The 19826-nt window shown below is 37.5% G+C and overlaps 3 protein-coding genes across 3 annotated transcripts; 2 read left to right on the top strand and 1 right to left on the bottom strand.

Annotated features, from left to right (window-relative positions):
• Positions 1-1888: 1888 nt before the first annotated feature.
• On the bottom strand, positions 1889-2914 carry LOC105162948 (uncharacterized). Its single transcript, XM_020694136.2, has 2 exons — positions 2168-2914; positions 1889-2020 (listed from the first exon to the last, which is right to left on the bottom strand). The coding sequence occupies exons 1-2, from the start codon at positions 2912-2914 to the stop codon at positions 1889-1891; spliced, it is 879 nt and encodes a 292-aa protein (XP_020549795.2).
• A 3516-nt stretch (positions 2915-6430) lies between these two features.
• Positions 6431-9069, top strand: LOC105162809 (uncharacterized). The gene is made up of 6 exons (XM_011080922.3): positions 6431-6612; positions 7258-7350; positions 7619-7717; positions 8002-8043; positions 8124-8355; positions 8714-9069. The coding sequence occupies exons 1-6, from the start codon at positions 6490-6492 to the stop codon at positions 8932-8934; spliced, it is 810 nt and encodes a 269-aa protein (XP_011079224.1). The 5' UTR covers positions 6431-6489; the 3' UTR covers positions 8935-9069.
• Positions 9070-15936: 6867 nt separating this feature from the next.
• LOC105162811 (uncharacterized) lies at positions 15937-19825 on the top strand. The gene is made up of 2 exons (XM_011080924.3): positions 15937-16127; positions 17197-19825. Exons 1-2 carry the CDS (start codon positions 16121-16123, stop codon positions 19284-19286), a joined length of 2097 nt encoding a protein of 698 aa, XP_011079226.1. The 5' UTR covers positions 15937-16120; the 3' UTR covers positions 19287-19825.
• The last annotated feature ends 1 nt before the right edge of the window (position 19826 follows it).

Here is a 19826-nt window from a genome sequence, read left to right as displayed (position 1 = left end):
CTACCTTCTCATCTATTACTGGTTGTGATTTGACCATCACAGTGATCTTTCTCTCCTTAACTCCTTCTACCAAGGATCCGAATTTTGACAAAGCATCTGGTCGTGCGTTTTCATCCCTCGGGATCTGGTTGATCGTACATCTATCAAATTTTTTCATCATTTCCTTCACCTTCACCAAGTATTGAGTCATGGACCACTCTCGCGTCTCATAAGTACCCTGTACCTACATCGCGACCAACTGTGAGTCCGTATAAACATCTACCTGCCTTATGCCTCCATCCCATGTTGTCTGTAATCCTTAAATTAAGGCTTCGTATTCAGCTTCATTGTTGGTCGCCAGAAAATTAAGCCTAATGGCAATCTCGATCTCCACACCATCCGAACCCTGCAAGTAAATACCGGCTCCCCCATTCTTTGAGGTCGACGACCCATCCACATGTAGCAGCCATCTCTCCTCTTCTCCTAGCTGCTCGCCAACGAGCTCAATCAAGAAATCGGCAAATACTTGTGGTTTGACTGCACTCCTTGTTTGGAATTCTATGTCAAATTCTTCCAGCTCAACCGCCCACTTGACCATCCTACCGGACGTATCCGGTCTCGACATGACCTGCTTTAGTGGATGGTTAGTTAACACAACAATAGGATGAGACTGGAAGTAAGGTCGCAACTTCCTTGCCGTTGTAACCAAAGCCAACACCAGCTTCTCGATCTGGATATACTTCTTCTCTACCCCTTGCAACATTTTGCTTACTTAGTCAACAGGGCTTTGCTTTCCATTTTCTTCTCGAACCAGCACCGAGCTAACCGCGTTATCTGAGACAGCTAAATATACATACAATTTTTCCCCAATCATGGGATTAGGGAGTAGTGGGGGATAGTCAAATATAATTTTAGCTCCTGAAGAGCCTGCTCACACTCGTCATTCCACTCAAAATTATTTACTTTCCGCAGAACCTTAAAGAAAGGTAAATTACGATTAGCTAACCGGCTATAAAGCGATTCAGTGAGGCGACCTTCCCCGTCAACTGTTGCACCTCTTTTATTGATTTTGACGATCCCGACTGCATGATCGTCTTTATCTTTTCAGGGTTGGCCTCTATGCCCCCTCGCTAACCATATAGCATAAAAACTTTCCCCCTCGTACCCTGAAAGTACACTTAGATAGATTCAATCTCATGCCATAGGATCGCATGATGCTAAAAGTTGTTCGCAGATGCACTAAATGATCACATTCTTGCTTGCTTTTGACCAACATGTCGTCTACATAAACCTCCATCGTGCTTCCAATGTGATCCTTGAACATTCGATTCACTAGCCTCTGGTAGGTCGCACCCGCGTTCTTCAACCCGAAGGACATCACATTGTAGCAGTAGACTCCTTTCTCAGTCACGAACGCGATTTTTTTTTCATCTTCCTTTGCCATAAAAATTTGGTGGTAACCCTAGTACGCGTCCATCATAGTAAACAGCGCACACACCGCAGTTGAGTCAACCAGCAGATCGATCCTTGGGAGCAGATACGGGTCCTTCGGGCACGCTTTGTTAAGATTAGTGAAGTCCGTGCACATTCTCCATTTTCCAGCAGCTTTTGGAACGATAACCACGTTCGAGAGCCAGGTCGTGTATTGAATCTCCCTTACGAACTCGGCCTGCAGTAACTTGTCTACCTCCTCCTCAATGATCCTGTTCCTCTCGACCCCAAACATCCTTTTCTTTTGTTTCACCGGCTTGACCTGCGGATCAATATTTAATCTATGTACAATTACTTCAGGGTCTATAACTTGAAAATCCGAAGGGCTCCACGCAAACAGGTTGTTATTGCTCCTCAAGAAGTCAATCATCAACGTTTCTATCTCCGCCATCATTTGCAGCCCGATGCAGGTCGTCTTTTAGAAATCCCTTGAAATTAATTCCACTTCCTTGTACTCCTCTGACGGTTCGATTCTTTCCATTTTTTCTCGCTTTACATCCTCACTCTGGCTTATCTTCTCCTTCCTCTTCTCTTTTTTCACCGTCTCTTCCTGTTTAACGGCCAAATTATAACATTGTCTGGTTGTTCGCTAATCGCATCTTACCTCCCCTATTCCCTGTGTTGTGGGGAACTTCATCTTCAAATGGTACATAGATACCACTTCTTTAAACTTATTCAATCATGGTCGTCCCAATACCACGTTATATGCGAATGGGCTGTCGACCACCAAAAACTGAACCATGCACGTCTTCCTTCTAGGTTCTTCTCCCAAAGAAACTGGTAGCTCGATCACACCTTCAGGCACGACTTCACTACCTCCAAACCCGACCAAAGGTGTTCGAACTGGCCTCAGCTTCACATTCCCCAAGTCCATTTTTCTGAGAACATCACTGAAAATAATATCAACGGAACTACCATCATCTATCAACACTTTATGTACCTGATAGTTGGCAATGTCCATCTTAATGACCATGGGGTCATTCTGATCGAGCATATCCAAACTCAAATCTTCGTCTCCAAAGACGATATTTTCTTGCTTCTCTACATGCATCATTTGTTCTCCATACTTGAACCTGCTCTCCCTGACATATTTCTTTCTCGCTCTCATCGAATCTCCATTCGTCGGTCCACCCGAGATAGTATGAATAATACCCTTTGTGGGTGCATTATCCCGAGCTATGCTCTTTCCTGCCTCATCTTTTTGGTGCCGCTCACGGCTCCGTGACTTGCTGCGATCACCTGCTTTAGCCCTCCTATCGATCAAGTGTTTTAGATAACCTTGTCTTATCAATCTTTCGATCTCGTCCCTCAACTGGTAGCAGTCCTCCGTGTTATGGCCTTTGTCTTTATGGAACCTGCAATACTTGTGAGAATTTTTCTTTGCAAGTGTATCATGCATCTTAGCTGGCCACTGCAGGAGGCCCTTCTTCTCCACCATCGTCATCACTCTTTCTCTGGTCGTGGTTAAGGGAGTGTACCTATGATATCGAGGTTGGTATGGTCCTTTCAGTTCTCGATCTTTGTCAGATCGTTGTTTTCCATCTCTTGATCGCTCTCCCTTCGATCACCCCGGATCCCTTGTCCATTCAGTCCTTCATGGCATTCATCTCCTCCTCATCAATGTATTTTTGTGCCATTTCCATTAACTGCTCTGTTTCCGTTGGTGGATCTCGAGCCAGCGCTGATGCGAACGGGCGTTTCTTCAAACTATGTATTAAGATGCTCACCATCATGTCAATTCGTAAGTCTTGGACCTCCAACACTTTGTTATTAAATCTCCCCATGGAAGCCTTCAACATCTCGTCCTCCCTTTGTCTGATCGTGAAGAGGTGAGTGGTTGACCTCTTCGCTTTTCTTTTGCTGGCAAAATGAAAAGAAAATTTATGAATTAACTGCTCGTAAGAATCAATTGTTCCACTACCCAAGCTCGTGAACCATTCCTGAGCTTTGCCCTTCAGAGTAGTTACAAACAGCTTCGCTTTTATCGGATCAGTCTGGCCGTATAGGTTCATAACCAGATCAAATGCAGCCACATGTTCCCTAGGATCCTTGCTCCCATCGTACTTGGGAAGATCTGGGAACCAAAAGCTATTGTCCACCACCTCCAGCAGGATCCGATTAGTAAAAGGTGAGCTCCTATTTTGCGACACGATCTCTCCCCTTTTCTTCAGCTCCTCTATTTGCTTTCCCAGCTTCTCAATCTGCTTGCTAACGCTATCCACGTCCGCTCACGATATGTCTAGTTGTCTGGTGATCGTTCTTCTGCTGGTCATCGTTCTTTTGCTAGTCACCTCAGTTGATAAGGTTATTTCAGGGCCTTTTTCAGGCACCCTCGAGACCTCTCTCCTCTGCTCTGCTTCTATTTTCTGGAATAACTGTCTCCTAACCCCTTCTCTAGTTGGGGTTACCGTTATGCGCTCGTATTCCGCAATGGCCTTTCTGCTCGCCTCTTCGATCATTCGCTGCAATTCTTCCTTCGTCATCTGTATCATCCGTTCTTCCTTTCTCCCCTGGGTTTCTTCTATCTGTTGTTCTCGTCGAGATAACCCTTCCATTTCTAGTTCGTTCTCAAATTCCCACAGACGAAGCCAAATGATGTAGGTCGTGCTAAATCAGGATTAGATCGCAAGGTCGGATCGTTAAGTCGGGTTGCTGAATCCTTCTTTCGTACTACCTGTTAGTGGATCCTAAGAACAAAGCAAACGTGAGACTAGCCGAGTAGCCCTCGGCGATGGCCCTCCGATGCTTAAGTTAGAAAGGCGGGGTCAAAAAGATAAATATGAGATCGAATGAGATCACGAAATGGAGGTAAAATGATGAGATAAAAATATCATTTGAATAATCATAAATGGGGCTATTTATAGCTGTACGGTACTGTCTAGGAGGACGCCACGTGTCCCCTTTGAGATGCTGCCACGTCATCATGATCCTATGACCTTTATTTATTTCCTGGTCAAAATTAGTCAAGATGGTCAAATAGTCAACTATGGGGATTTAAAGGCCTTTAAAATGACAGGGGTATTTAGGTAATTTAGTAAACTCCTTCATCAAAACTCTTGTTAATTGGTAGATAGATCTTTATAGAAAAAATATACACCTAAATCAAATAGATAATACTTTAAGAACACAATATTTACAGCATCCAACTCTTGGACGTCGTGTAAATACCTTAATTGATTAAATTTATTATAATTAAATTTAAGGTGTTGTTGAAAAGTTTAAATTAAATGACTTTCGACTAATTGATTTTTATTTTAATATTAATATTAGATAATTATTTTTAGATTCTAATTTTTTTCATAATGTAATGGATGTATCATTTTGATAATACTAATCAGTGCAACTTATAGTAAAATATAAAATAGTAAGAATTTCTTGAGTATTTATTCCTATTGTAAAAAAATATTTATACCCTTATCGGAGTACATTTATAGATTGTGTACATTATTAATTATTTATGAACGAAATTTCTAGCAAAATCATTCTAAACAAGGAGCTTTGCCTAAATAGTTCTATCTTCCTATTGAACTTTTCAATATTATTATTTTTTGTATTAATGGGTTTAATACAAGATAATAAATACAATCATCAGCAAATACAAAATACAAAATTTTAATTTCGAGAATTTTTTTTTATTTAATAGTACCGATTGAGTTTGAGAGTGAATTCCAAATAATAGAAGTAAATAATTTTCTTATCAATTAGAACGATTATTATCAATTTGTTCAGAAAATATAATTATATAATACTAATGCTTCAATGACAACAACATAAATAATATCATGAACTTAATATATTTAATAACTTACTATAAATAATATATTTTCCTCTAAAAATATATTTATACAGGTCATCGCACGTCATGCTTCTTAGTATATTAAAAAAAAAAGGAGAGAGAAAATCTTAAAATGGAAAATTCTCATTCTAAAAGAACAAAACACTTCACTTACTATACATATTGAATTCGGAATCAGATAAGTGCTAATTACCAGTTCAAAAAAATAATCTTTTACTACATATATTTTTACTGCATCAAAAATCCCACTCTAAGAGTGATTTTGCTCGAGTCCTGCGACCTCAAGGGTTGACCTCTCAGCTAAATGCTAACTCTTTTAAGATCGAGTAATGGGTTTCTGAAAATAAAATAAGAATGTGAAGCTCGTCGGGTGTGTCCCCAACAATGACCTTTCGTCGCTCAAATCAGGCGTGTTCGAGGTAAAAATGTACGATCAGGAGAAGATAGGTCGAAAAAGTGATGATTTAGTTACCTCAAAAAATACTGCATCAGGACATATATAAGCCCAAGTGGATACTGTTGCTTGGACCACGTGTCACGATCAGGGTGAGGTGCGTCTTCAATCGGACGGTCTTCCCGGAGTCAGGTTATCGGTTTATATAATGGGTCCATCCGATCCACTTTCTCTGAGGCGCGGATCCTAGGCTTTCGAATGACGAAAATGCCCTTCATTAAGGGTATTTTTGGTATTTATCTGAAAATAGGGATTTTTCCCATCAAAGAGATACTAAAATTTTATTTTATTTCTTTTATCAATGTGAAGGTGATGAACTATTATTTTTTTAGTATGTCGATTACAACTAACAATATCAAATTCTATATCTAAGAACTTTCGATTACTATAATAATTATATAATAATCATCAATATCAAATAACTAGACATAATCAACAACTGCTATTATAAAACAGAAAACTCAAACGACACCTACTATTAGAGTAGATTAACATCCTACATATTAGTGAGATTCGAACCCATGTATGATCTTATAATCATGAAGCCTCAATTTCACAAATTCAGCTAGGTATTATAGAAACGGTTTTTTCTTTTTTTTGGTTCCTTGTAGTACTATTTGGAGGGTGCACGTGCACCTACACCAGCCAGGAAAGCTACCAAACTCAAAAGTTAGTTGTCTCTTAATTAAAAGCTCATTCCTCTTGGAAAAACCCTTCATTTTCTTGTACCACTACTTCATCAAAATTTGATTGATTTCTGTGATTGAAAATGAAGGGTGGGGATGGAGCAAAGATGAGGATAGTGTGCCTGCATGGATTCAGAACCAGTGGGAGTTTCCTCAGAAAGCAAATCAGCAAATGGAATCCTTCCATTTTTGCTCATTTTGATATGGTATCTTCTACTTACAGTTTACACCTCATTCTTCATATGTTGCAACAAAAACTTGAACTTGTCTGTGATTTTTTACTGTTATAATTTAAGGTAAATTACATTTACACCCTGAAATTAAATCAAAATACACAAATACCCGAAACCTTTTCCAAAATTATAGTTAAACCCCATGAGGAGTATTAGTGTAATGTTTTTAAGGGGTATTTATGTAAGTTTTGCTTCTAAATAGAGAATATAGTTGTAATTATAAAAATAACCTCAAGGGAACTAGTTGTAATTTTATATAAAAAGAAAAATAAAAAATATTTGTATATTTCGACATAAACTCAAGGGTTTTTAATATAATTTTCACTATGACTTTAAAAACTCATACGACTCTAGTCTCAATATCCTTGACACCCTGTAAGAATTATTCAAGAATCCCATCATATACACATGGATAGTTGTGATTGCTTGAAACCCAACATCCTTGACACCCTGTAAGAATTATCCAAGAATCCCATCATTGCATATATAGTAAGAACAGTTGATTGTTAAATTACATATCAAAGAGTACGCACTTACATGAGTACGAGAAATGAATTATTGTGAATGAAATCTCTACCTGAAAATCATACGCATATATATATATATGAAACTATGCAGGATTTCCCAGATGGAATTTTTCCTGCTGGAGGAAAATCTGAGATTGAGGGCATATTTCCACCCCCTTACTTTGAGTGGTTCCAGTTCAACAAGGTATCTTTAAAGTTCATGTATAGTCACCTGAAAATGGGAGAAATTTTAATTCAAATTGGGTTTGGTTAGATCTGAACCAATTATATGACAAGTGTAATATACTTACCATGTGATTGATGTACAGTTCAAGAAAAGTGATTAATCGCACTACACTTGTTGTTTGATTGATTTGGTTCGGTGAAACCTAATTTGGATAAGAATTTCCCCCTAAAAATGGCGCGTGGTTACTAGTTATTTATGAGTAACCTTGTTGCAAATTGTTGACCAGGACTTCACAGAGTACACAAATTTGGAAGAATGCATAGCTTACTTGTGTGAGTACATCACAAGCAAAGGTCCATTTGATGGTTTGCTTGGTTTCTCTCAGGTGAAAAATCCATATGTTTTTCATAATTCAATTGTGTGAAATCAGATTACTCTTTTTACGGTACGTTCTTGAGATGTGGAGCTTGATTCAACGTTATGTACGATCACCGTTGACTCTGTCTAAGTGAGTTAAACTCGAGTGATTGTGAACGTGGGAGCAATTCTTTGAATCTTGTGTTTAGTTTTCGCACACATCTTACTTATGTTTTGTATAATTTTCTAACATATGAACCAAAGATCCGAAACGTACACTTGTCTAGCTAAAAGATGTTCTTGTTTGGACAGGGAGCAACATTGTCGGCCCTTCTACTAGGTTATCAAGCACAGGTACTGAAGTCGTTTTTCAAGTACGAAAAACGGATGGGGAATGAGATTGAGGCCTTATAACATGTGTGGTTTTGGTGCAGGGAAAGATATTGAAGGAGCATCCACCCTTCAAGCTGTTTGTATCTATATCAGGGTCGAAATTCAGGGACCCGAGCATATGTGAGGTTGCTTATAAAGACCCCATCAGGGTGAAATCTGTGCATTTCATTGGAGATAAAGACTGGCTGAAACTACCTTCTGAGGAGCTAGCCACAGCGTTTGTGAACCCTCTCGTCATACGGCACCCTCAGGGCCACACCGTGCCAAGGCTAGGTATGTTAAAACGTCCTTCTCCCCGTGTAAAAACTCGTAGACATGTTAGAAAATTACATACACTGACGTTTTCTTCAGTCCTATCTTATGTAATATATTTTGTAACGTAAAATGTGACTGCAAGGATTTTTATCGTTGTAATTTTCCAAAATCGAGAGATTTTATCATAATATCTTCACAGACATGGTCACGAACTACACTACAAGATGATAGTATATCACACTAACCTAATGAATTTTCTTGGCTAGTTCCAAGTCCAAAAATCAATTTTTACGTGCAAATTTACACATCCAGACGGACTAAAAAGCTCTTATGTTCATATGATACCGTTATTTGTTCACATTCATTTCATGATCAGATGAAGATGCTGTGTGCAAACTAAGCAACTGGGCTATGGAAATTATACTCTCACAGCGCAGCACAAATGCAGCTCCTGTCGATACGGTAGACGAAACCGTGAAGAATGATGAAGAAGAAGAAGCAGCTGAGCCAAAGGAGAAATGTGAGTGTGAGATAGCAGGGAATGGCATTGCCCTGCAGAGAAGAGAAGCTGAAGCTGTAGAAGCAGTGAATGCCTAAAACATCAAGAATATGAGAATGCCAAGAGCAATGATATGTTTAATTTAATTTTTATGGTATGGTATGTGAAATCATTGATTTGGGATTTTTGTGATTTTTGAAGGGTTGTTATCAGTATGGATTATTTATTGCGAATTCCTATTTCAATTCATGTTGCATATAATAATAAATTATTTTAATTTTATAATAAATTTAATATATTTTTGTAAATGATATTAATAAAAAAATATTAAATTTATTATTAAATTAATTTTTTTTTATAAATACATTCTAATAGTAATTATTTTTAAAAGAAAATATTTGGTATTGTTACTTTACGTAAAGTCACACGATATACTTATTGTCAATTTTCACAAAGAATATTAATAAACATGTAATATTATTTTTCTTAATTTTTTGTACACAATATTAATAAAAATATTATATTAAAATTACTTGGTGTCGTTACTTCAAAGAAATTTGTTCACACCAGAAGAACAAGAACAAACCGGAATATTAATACAAAAAAAAAAAAAAAACCCATGGTAAAATTCAATAAATTTTACATGTATAAAAAATTGTCGGTGTGCTTCCGAGGAAGACATCAGTTCTAGAAAGAACTGGTTTCTCGCATCACAATTCAGACTTCTTGTCAGGTGTTTGGCCACTTTCTAATGTTTTTCGAACAGCATTTCTGCCTAAATTTGTAAAAATTTTAAAATCAAACCATTTTGGTAACTTTTTTATTTTTTTTGACATAAGTGGCCATGTAAGACTTACGGAAATGACCTAAGCTATGGAATAAAAAATTAAACTTTTTTGAAATGTACAGTGTGTTTGGATCACGAGCTTCCTATTTATCCCGATCGATATACTATACATATAAGTGTGCACGCATATTACATATTTTTATACTTTCTAGAGGACTTGATAAGTAGTTCAAGAAATTGATGCTACGTCTGGACGATGAGTTCGGACTTAAGAGAAGATTGGAGAAATTATTGTAAATTACTCCATATTAGAATAATTTAAAATCTATAGATATTTAATAAAATATAGTTTATATTTAGAATCAAAAATTTAAATTTAAAATTATCCAAATGAATCAAAATTTCTACTTTTGAATTACATTTTTTAAATAAAAAAAATCATGTAAAGAGGAGAAACATAATTATGAATGAGTCAAAAAAGACACAAAAAAAAGAGTAACATGTAAGCTATCATCATTATTCAGACATCAATCCCTCCATCACTCATTATTCTTTGACTCACGATCCATCTTTTTCTTCAGAAATTGTGATGGACGTAGGTATTTAATTTATTTTTAATAATAATATTTTTTTATTTATTTTAAGTTTGTTGATTTATTAGAATAATTATTGTATTATGTATTGAATATTGTAACAAATGTATGTTGATTTATTTAAAAATATAAATTTATTTTTTTTAAATAAACATCATTTTTCGCGTTTTGCTTTCCCATATAATTTATTTGAGAAAATTAATTAATCATTCTTTAAAAAAATTAAATAAAATAATGCATCTATATTTTCCTTTTTCAATAAAATATATAGCTAAATGTATAGTGGGATATTTCTCAAGTATGAAGTATAAATAAATATTTAAAACCTAACAAAATTACAAATTGTTTAGTAATATTTATGAATAATTTTAAGTACCATTGCCAAATTTGATGTAATTCAAAATTTAGTAAAAAAAAAATATTGTGAAATTTTGAATTAATTACTGAAAATGAATATAATGGAAAATACATTAGTTTAAATTTAATCTTTTGATAAATAAAAAAAAAATTCTTATGTCCAAATCATGGAGTTTTTTTTATATTTATATAATTAGACGTAATAGTGTAAAAAAGCGTAAGTTCATATTTTTACAAAATTATAAACTATTAAAATTAGGTCAAATTACACCGACCAAATATATGAAATTATTTTACGCAATTTTTAACTGAGTTAAATATTTTCAGACATTGTGAAAATAAAATACTCTGAGCAAAGAATTAATACTTCTAAAAACACAAGAAATAAATAGAAATATATATTTTAAATTAAGATTATTATATTTCTGCATTTATATGTTTTTCTATTATTTTTAATTTATAAAAGAAAAGCTTTAATACTATCTTTTGTTTTAAGATTAATTACATTTACACCCTCCAATTATACCATATCTCGCAAACACCCCTAAAATGTAAAACATCCCTTGCTTAACGGCATTAATAATTCCATTACATATTAATTGACACATCAGTTTTGTGCCCTTTCTTATGGAAAGAAATTCAGAGAAATTGCTAATAATAAAAAAATAAAATCATCATTTTTATCAAATAAAAAAATATATTAATTTAACACTACATAAAACAGCGTAAAAAACGCTCACATAAACTAATCTAAACGTATTTTTATCTTACGGGAAAACCTATATAAATTAAAAAAAAATATTTTTTCACCAAAAATTGAAAATCAAAATTTTTAAAAAAATGCCCAAAATATTTGATGAAATTCTTAAAAGAGTCACTTATAAATTATCAAAATAAACTAACAAGCTCATTTGGAAAAAAAAATAAAAACAATTACATTGTTTATAATATTTTAAAAAACATGTTTAATCATGATCAAATGAATTCAAAATTTTAATATTTCTAACATTTTATTATAGCATTATTATTTCATTTTATTCAATAAAATCAAAATTTGACATTTCATGAGGTTTAAAAAAGAAAGAAATGAAGAGATTACGAATATTTTAAAAAAATAGAAAAAGAAAATTATTTATGATGAAAAGAAAACAAATCACGCTATAAAAGAAAAGAAACACATTGCGTCAAAAGAAAGGTCCAAGGTCAAATTTACTAAAACAATTATAATTTTTGCAAATTATGAAGACGCCCTTGATAGAATAATTCTAGCCATGTAAAAAGAATAGGTAAAGAACGAAACTGCATTTTACCTTTACCTACTCTAAATAGCGTCGGTCCCTGGAGTAGTATAAATACCCTCCTCATTTGAGAAGGGAGGAAGGATTTTCCTTTGTAAGAGCTTTAGTGAAAAAGTGTGTTGAATCGCCTCGTAATAGTACAAATTAGTCGATCTCGCTTTTTGGGATCTCAATTTATAACTACTCTTTGACTTTTGAAGTATGAATGCTTTTAAACTAAATCAAGTATGAAATTCTTTTTTCTTTGAAAATTTATTGAAGTCGTAGTTTGTTAGATGTGAATTCTTTATTTTATTTGACTAAAAATTTCGTATCCAAAACATGGCTAGAACGCGAATTGAAAGTTGCAGCAAAGTAGCAGGATAATTTCTAGATTCTTGAAGGGGGTTACATAGAGGGTTGCAACCTATATTTATAGAGAATGAGCCCCTTTCCGCAGGAACTCTAAGGAGAGTAGCGTGTCCGAGAAGGAGGCGAAAATCTGGGGATATAGGGTACGATCTTATCTCCTCCTTGACTTGAGCAGCACATCCTTGGTGGGAAGAAGATTCCCGCCACACGAGGACTCTTGTTTTGCACCTTCTAGGCTAAGGAGTCCAGCCTCTTGAGGGCACCTCCCTCCTCCTAGGCTAGGCTTGGAAGGAAGGTCTAGGGTCCAACAAGCCTTTGTACTAGGCCTCCTTCTAGGGTTGTACTGGACCTACTTGGTGTACTGGGCCCGCTAAGTGTACTGGTCCTCCTTCTTGGATGGGGTTTGCTCTAGTGAGTTTTCTTCTTGGATGGGGTCTGGGTCTCCTCTAGGGAATAAAGAGAGGACGATCCCTCAAGAGGAAGAGGAGAGGGTTCCCCAATAGCCGATAGACTAGGCGCCATCTACTCCAAAAACGTCCTTCATAGACCAGTTGCTGCAAGAATGTCATGTTTCTCCTGCCTTTGTTGTATATACTCCTTTGCCCTGACGTCCCAGATTTCCTTTATGGTTACGCTATGTGCCTCTTTAACCGTGGTATTTCTAGCATGATGAGAGTTGCCTCCATTTGGACCTCCTACAATCATTCGTATAACTCCTTTTCAAGGAGGATCGTTGGTTTCAGTTTTTTCTTCAAAGATATTCCTACGCACTTCATTTGGTAAAGGTTCTGGAGGGAAAATCTTCACTTCCTTCCTTTTATTTGTTTCTAGTTTTATGTCCCTAAAGTCAGTGCGAGGTTTCTTAAAAGGGGCCCCCTCCCGAGCTTCTTTCCTCTTCTCCCCGCGACTCTCCTTCTTGAAGTTTGGGCGTCCTCCATGTTTGATATACTTGGTTGCACGAGCTAGGAAGGCGTCGAATTTTGAAATAAAGTTTTTAGCCAGGGACTTGAAGAAGTCTCAATCCAGGAGTCCTTGCGAGAAAGCACTGGTATTCACCCATTGAGTGGCGGAGGAGACCTCCAAGGCCGCATGTTGAACCTTTGCAGGTACTTCCTCAACAGCTTGTTGTCTTTTTGACGTATGGTAAAAAGGCTGAGCTCCATCTTCTAAAGCTTCCGACTACTAGCAAATTGGTGCAAGAAAAGAGACCTGAAATCTTGGAAGCTTCATATTACTTCAGCGGGCAATTGGGTGAACCATTGTTGTGCTGCCCCGGCGAAGGTGGTGACGGAAACACGGCATTTGATTCCATCCATGTACCTGCGAAAAAGAGTTGCATTCTCAAAACGCAAGAGGTGCTCTTTAGGGTCAGTCGACCCATCATATTCAGCAAATTGGGGTACGGGCAGTTTGCAGGGAGTTCATCCGCCATCACCGCGTCCGGACACCCTGCTGCTCGTCTCCTAGAACTCTTGCTATCTAGTGTAACACATCCTAGAGGCCCTTTTGAAGGCATTCCAGTTGAGCTAGCCATTGCTTGGGAACTTCCTAGGTAGCTTCTTGAGGGAGTCCTTGTATCCCCATTAGCGGGGTCCTGGTTACAGCGATGTCTCCTTCTAGCGGGTCTGCTTCTACTCTACCTTTAGGGACGCCTACTTCTACCACGGGGACTGAGCGGGCAGGTACCGGTACCCCATTTGCTCCCAAATTGCTACGACAACCACCTATTGAATTGCACCCAACAAGGCTGGGGAAAGTTCTCCTAAAGTGGTGTTTGAAGAGGAGCTTCGCCTCAAAGGATCCACCAAAGGGTCCACCACTCTAGGAGATAGCATTGGCGCCGGCAAAGTTGGGGCGGAGCCTCATCCAATCGGGGCTAAGGAGGTTCCCGCAACAACCTGCAAAGGTTGATTATTGTTGGGCGCCTCCATGGACTTCTGCTTGTTGGCGGGATTGTTTGGGGTTTCCATAGTAACTCATGCCTTTAGCTCAATTTTCCACAAACGGCGCCAACTGATGCATGCGATTTTAGCACATTTCCAATGTCCTTGGATCTTGATGTTGGATTTGGGATTTCAAAATAAGAGAATTTGAGAAAAAGAACCTGCAAAACAACACGTTAGTACTCCGACTCTCAAGTTCGTCCTAAATTTAAGAATAAATAAATATATAAATAAATTATAACGAGAAATTGAGATAAAAGTAAGAATTTTGTATGCAAAACGTGGCAAGAACGCGAATTGAGAGTTACAGCGAAGTAACAGGAGAATTTCCAAATTCTTGAAGGGTTCCGTAGAGGGGTGCCACCTATATTTATAGAGAAAGAGTCCCTCATCGCAGGCACTCTAAGGGGAGCTGCGTGTCCGAGAAAGGAGGCAAAAATCTAGGGATAGGGAACAATCTTATCTCCTCCTTGACTTGAGCAGCACGTCCTCGATGGGAGGAGGAATCCCGCCACACGAGGACTTTTGTTCTGCAAGGAGTCCGGCCTCTTGAGGGCACCTCCCTCCTCCTAGGCTGGGCTTGGAAGGAAGGTCCTGGGTCCAACAAACCATTGTACTAGGTCTCCTTCTAGGGTTGTACTGGACCTACTTTGTGCATTGGGCTCGCTAAGTGTACTAGGCCTCCTTGGATGAAGTTTGGTCTAGTTCGCTTCCTTCTTGGGCTAAGCCTAACACTTTTAGATGGATTGTCCTCATTATGGGCTGACAGGCTCTTCTTGGGCCTGCAATTTCTTCTTGGGCCAAATGCTTTTGGGCCACACCTATCAACGATAGTCAATGACACCACTGTACTATTTTTTTAATATGACAATTATACCCTTAATTATATAAAGTTTAAAAATTAATTGTAAATATTTTTTTAACAAAAGTACTCAACGTAATTTTATCACAACTATATTAACTCTTTTGTTATGTCGATAATACCTCAAATTGATTATTTTTATTTTTATTTTTATTTTTAAAAATATAATTTATTTAATTTATATATTTTATTTTTTAATAATATACATTAAAATACAAATTTATTTATTATATTCATACAAAAACGACATGCCAAAACTGCTAAGTTTTTTTAAAAAGAAAAAAAAAAAGAAATTGGAGTTGCATTTGAAGAGGGAAGAATAGAGTAGGGATAATTACACTCAAATTCTCTAAGATTTGGTGTAATTAAACATAGACACCGTATAATTTAAAAAATTACATATAACACCCTTAAGGTTTGATTCCGTGTAACAAGTAAGTCCCTCATTTAATCAAAATTTATCGATTTTCTAATATTAATAAAATAAAATTGAAAAGAAATTATACTTACTGTCAATCGACTTATTACTGACTTATTGGAGGTCAATAAACTTTTTTTAACCAAATTATCCTCATATGTCTTTACGCGTTAATGCATGTGAGGATGTATATCTTCACCATTACAAGGGTAGTTTAGTTCGAAAAAAATATTTGACCTACAATTGGTCAGTAATAAGTTATCAATTTTTATTAATTTTTATTAATATCAGTAAATTCACGAATTTTGATTAATGGAGAAACTTATTTATTAGATAAAAATAAAGCTCAAATGTGATAAATATAATTTTTCAAACTATAAAATTAAATTTGATGAGAAGAGAGTGTTGTCCCAATAGAGTATTGAAGGACAAAAAGGTGAGATAATAAAATATTAACACGCTTCTGTTAAAACCGAGGCGCTTTTAAGCACTCGCGGATACAGAACACTGAGAGAGAAAAGCGTGTGCTCTAGAGAGAGACAGCACAAAATGTACGTATAGAGAGAGAGAGAGAGAGAGAGTGCGAGTAAAGAATCGTTAAGAACTTGCTGCTTACTGATGTCAACGATCTAGAAGAAAATTACACTCCAATTTTACCGGTTTCTCGTCCCTGCCATGGAAGGTAAGCAGGAACTCTGATTTCTTTTTTGTCCGAGCCCTAAATTTTCTTGTGGTTTTGACCTCTGGTGATTCTGGGTTTGCTGAATTATGGCTTGATTCTACCATTGTTGTGATCGTTTGCACTGAATTGTTGGATAGAATAAGAGTGGATTGTGTCAGTCTCGTGATTGTGGTGATCTTAATTAGCTTGGGTTCTGTTTACTTTATGATCTCTGGCTGTGTTCTTGCTTGATTTCTTGGACTGGGTGTTTGTGCAGTTTCAGGAGCTGATTTGAGGTTTCTGTTTACTTTACAATATTTATCCAGATTTTTTTTTTCTGAAATTTCATCTGCGTGTCTTTTCTGTGATGGTTCTAATTCGTATACTTCTGTTAGACTTTTGGCATTTGATGGATATCAGGATACATACAGGACAGGTAGGAGAAGTTTCTTAACGGAAGTTTCTTTGTATTTGTTGTGTGCTTTCATGGTGAATAGGCTTCGACGAGAGCTCTAAAACTGCCATAACCTTTTCTTGTCAATATTTGTCATATCTGCATTTTGCCCTTAGTATTGGCCTCTGCTGGAGTTCTCTCAATCTACTATGGTAGCGTAGGAAGAGAGATTAGACTAGACGTTTTTATAGCATCATAAAGGAAGTTCTAACATCCTTTCGGTTTATATGCGAGCGTATATGTAATGCATACACGCACACATGAAAACGGGTTGGGTTGGATCTTCTAACACACTGAAATTAAATAACCGTGCCTGGTGTGAAATCCTGCCCAAAGAGCAATGTGTATCAGGGTCAAGGTAGTTCAATTAGTTGATGGTAATTTCCTAAGCTTAGAAGGGGGATGTGTTTAGGTTGTGAAAGGACAAGGCTGACAGTTTCTGAGCTGTAATTTTCTTGCACAGGTTTTTGATAGTTCCTAACTAGTTCTTCCATGTGGATTATAATGTTCTGTTTCCTTCTAGCTCGTGTGAATTTGAGACTGTTCTCCATTGCCTGCTATTTCATTTCAAGTATAAACTGATCCTTGGGAGATGTCGCAAAATGTCTGATGATTATGTAAATATTATTTTTTTAGGTATATCCCCAGATCGGGATTCATTGGAGTCTGCAGCCAAAAAGTCCAGTATTTCATCTGGTGGTAGGGTTCAGGATAGGAAGGAGTTTCTCCATAGATTTGTGGACAGTGAAATCTTGAAAACTAGTCTTTTGGATTGGCTTGAGGATTTAGCTGAAGATAGTGTGAGGCCTACCTTTGATGTTCCTTTTGAGGTAGTGGATCTTCAGAAGTTTGATTATGCTCTAGAAGGAATTCCCTTTCAGCAACTAATCCGGATGCCTAATTCTATTTATGCATCAACATCCAGCACTGTGGAAGCAACAGCTTATCTTGCACTTGAGGACTTCCTGCACGCGAGTACGAATGGCTTGTGGGAAGCTTTCTGGGGGCCTGAAAATGATAGAATGCCTTTTTACGTTTCCTCTTTATATGATGGAAACTTGAGATTTTACCAAGCTGAACAGGCAATTTCTAAAGGTAAACTTGAGGGGCTTTGTGCCTCAGCTATAATGCTGAAGAACCCCAGACATCCACAAGGGAAGTGGGATGATATTATTGAATTGGCACTTCTGAGACCTGATATTGGAAATCTTGCTTCAGCTGAGGAAGACTCTAAGCCCCCAGTCTCTATTATGGGTGAAGCTTTATTCTTTGCTCTTCGTGTGTTGATTGCAAGAAGTATCAGCAGATCAAATATACCTCTCAGTTTGAATTGTGTTTTTGTACTTCTGGTTGATTATCAATATGGTGGTGTTGTTAAAGTTGAGGGTGATCTGAATAACTTGGAATTTGATCTAAATAATGTCTATGAATCTGCTGCTTCATGGATTAAGAATCATTCGCGAATCGCGATTTCGCCTGTTTGTAGGATCTGGAACAAGCTTGGAAATGCTAACTGGGGGGACATTGGGGCTTTACAAGTACTTTATGCTACATTTCAATCTATAGCACAATATGCTGGAACACCTAGGAACACTATTGAAGATTTAGCTGCTGACCACAGTTCCCGTCTTCAAGCAAGAAGGATTGAGAGGCAACTGGAGGATACAAGGGTGAATGGTAATGGTTTGTTCCGGTTCCAGCATCACACAGCGACACCTGAAATTGTAGAAGTACAGGAAGAATCCATTAAACTGGATTCTGAGAGGTCACTGAAGCTGGAGGTAGGATCAGTATTGTTGTTAGAGGATTCAAGCTGGCAAAAAGGGTATCAGATAGATGAAGTTCTGAATGACGGGGAGATTCTGTTCTATGTCGCATCCCCTGTTGAAGATCGGGGAAAGACTGTGTTTCTGTATGTTGGTTCACATCCTTCTCAGCTGGAGCCAGCTTGGGAAGATATGAAATTATGGTATCAAGTTCAGAGGCAAACTAAAGTACTGAGTGTCATGAAACAAAAAGGATTGTCCAGTAAGTATCTTCCTGAACTGATTGCATCCGGCCGGGTAGTTCATCCTGGTAATTGTCGGAAGCCAAAGAGAGGTGATAACTGTGACCACCCATGGTGTGGAACCCCTGTCCTAGTGACCAGCCCAGTTGGCAGGACTGTTGCTGACATGGTGAGAGCGGGCCAATTTGGTGCCGATGAGGCTATCAGGTGTTGCCACGATTGTTTGTCTGCTCTCTCTGCCACTGCTTCCGCTGGAATTCGGCATGGAGACATCAGGCCGGAAAATGTTGTCTGTGTGAAATCTGCAATGGGGCAGCCTTACTATGTTCTTATTGGCTGGGGACATGCTATTTTAGAAGAAAGGGACCGCCCAGCATTAAATCTTCATTTCTCTTCTACTTCTGCGCTCCAGGAGGGGAAGTTATGCTCTGCTTCTGATGCAGAAAGCCTAGTATATATGCTCTATTTTTGTTCTGGTGGGGACTTGCCTGTTTTGGATTCAGTTGAAGGAGCACTACAATGGCGAGAAACATCCTGGTCAAGGAGGCTAATACAGCAGAAGCTTGGTGACATCTCCGCCGTGCTGAAAGCCTTTGCGGATTATGTTGACAGCCTGTGTGGAACACCATATCCCGTTGACTACAAAATCTGGCTAAGAAGGTTGAAGAGACAAATTAGCGAAGAAGATGGTGGGAAAGAAGTTGACACGTCTAGTTGAAATTACACTCTTACATTACAGCTGCCTCACGTTTCGGCTGTTTCAGTTTTTACCCTTATCTCGGAGCCACCTTTCAGGAGTGTATGTTGACCTTGGAAGATGGGATTTTCAATCACATAATAACAATTGAGGTCCTCCTGGGACAAGCATACAATGAAGATTGCCACTGGTCTTCATATGTTCGGGCATTGCTGACGCCTTCCCAACTTGAACCAAGAGTTTTGTTCGATTCTACTGGCAACTGAATCATAATTTTCAGCCTCTTGTTTTGGTGATTGGGCTGTTCCTGCTATTCCTTTTGTGCACCACATAACGAAGATAACAGGTATTTGTGCACCTTGTTAGCAAAAGAGGGTTGCGATTTATTGCTTTTGCACATTTCAAGGGTTGTTATAGATATGTTGTATCTGTTGTCATTAATCCTTGTAAAGATAGGAACTGTGCATATTGTTTGATGTGTGTGAGAAATGAGCATACTGGAGTATTGCAGTGTATTAGCTGGGGGAATGGTGTTTCTATTTCCCCCTATTACCCTGAAAT

This window comes from Sesamum indicum, linkage group LG5 (assembly GCF_026168435.1).
Source record: "Sesamum indicum cultivar Baizhima isolate 11 linkage group LG5, ASM2616843v1, whole genome shotgun sequence".
NCBI classification, from domain to species: Eukaryota; Viridiplantae; Streptophyta; class Magnoliopsida; order Lamiales; family Pedaliaceae; genus Sesamum; species Sesamum indicum.
Note: the sequence above shows the minus strand (reverse complement) of the source record. Positions and strands in the feature narration are given on the sequence as shown.

What these genes read in the sequence shown, in the direction of transcription:
- LOC105162809 (XM_011080922.3), top strand. Translation starts at nt 6,490, where the DNA reads ATGAAGGGTGGGGATGGAGCAAAGATGAGGATAGTGTGCCTGCATGGA. An exon ending in AGTGGTTCCAGTTCAACAAG is followed by an intron (nt 7,351 to 7,618) that starts GTATCTTTAAAG and finishes ATTGTTGACCAG; the next exon opens with GACTTCACAGAGTACACAAA. An exon ending in CCACACCGTGCCAAGGCTAG is followed by an intron (nt 8,356 to 8,713) that starts GTATGTTAAAAC and finishes TTTCATGATCAG; the next exon opens with ATGAAGATGCTGTGTGCAAA.
- LOC105162948 (XM_020694136.2), bottom strand. Translation starts at nt 2,914, where the DNA reads ATGACGATGGTGGAGAAGAAGGGCCTCCTGCAGTGGCCAGCTAAGATG. An exon ending in GCCCATTCGCATATAACGTG is followed by an intron (nt 2,021 to 2,167) that starts GTATTGGGACGA and finishes GCCGTTAAACAG; the next exon opens with GAAGAGACGGTGAAAAAAGA.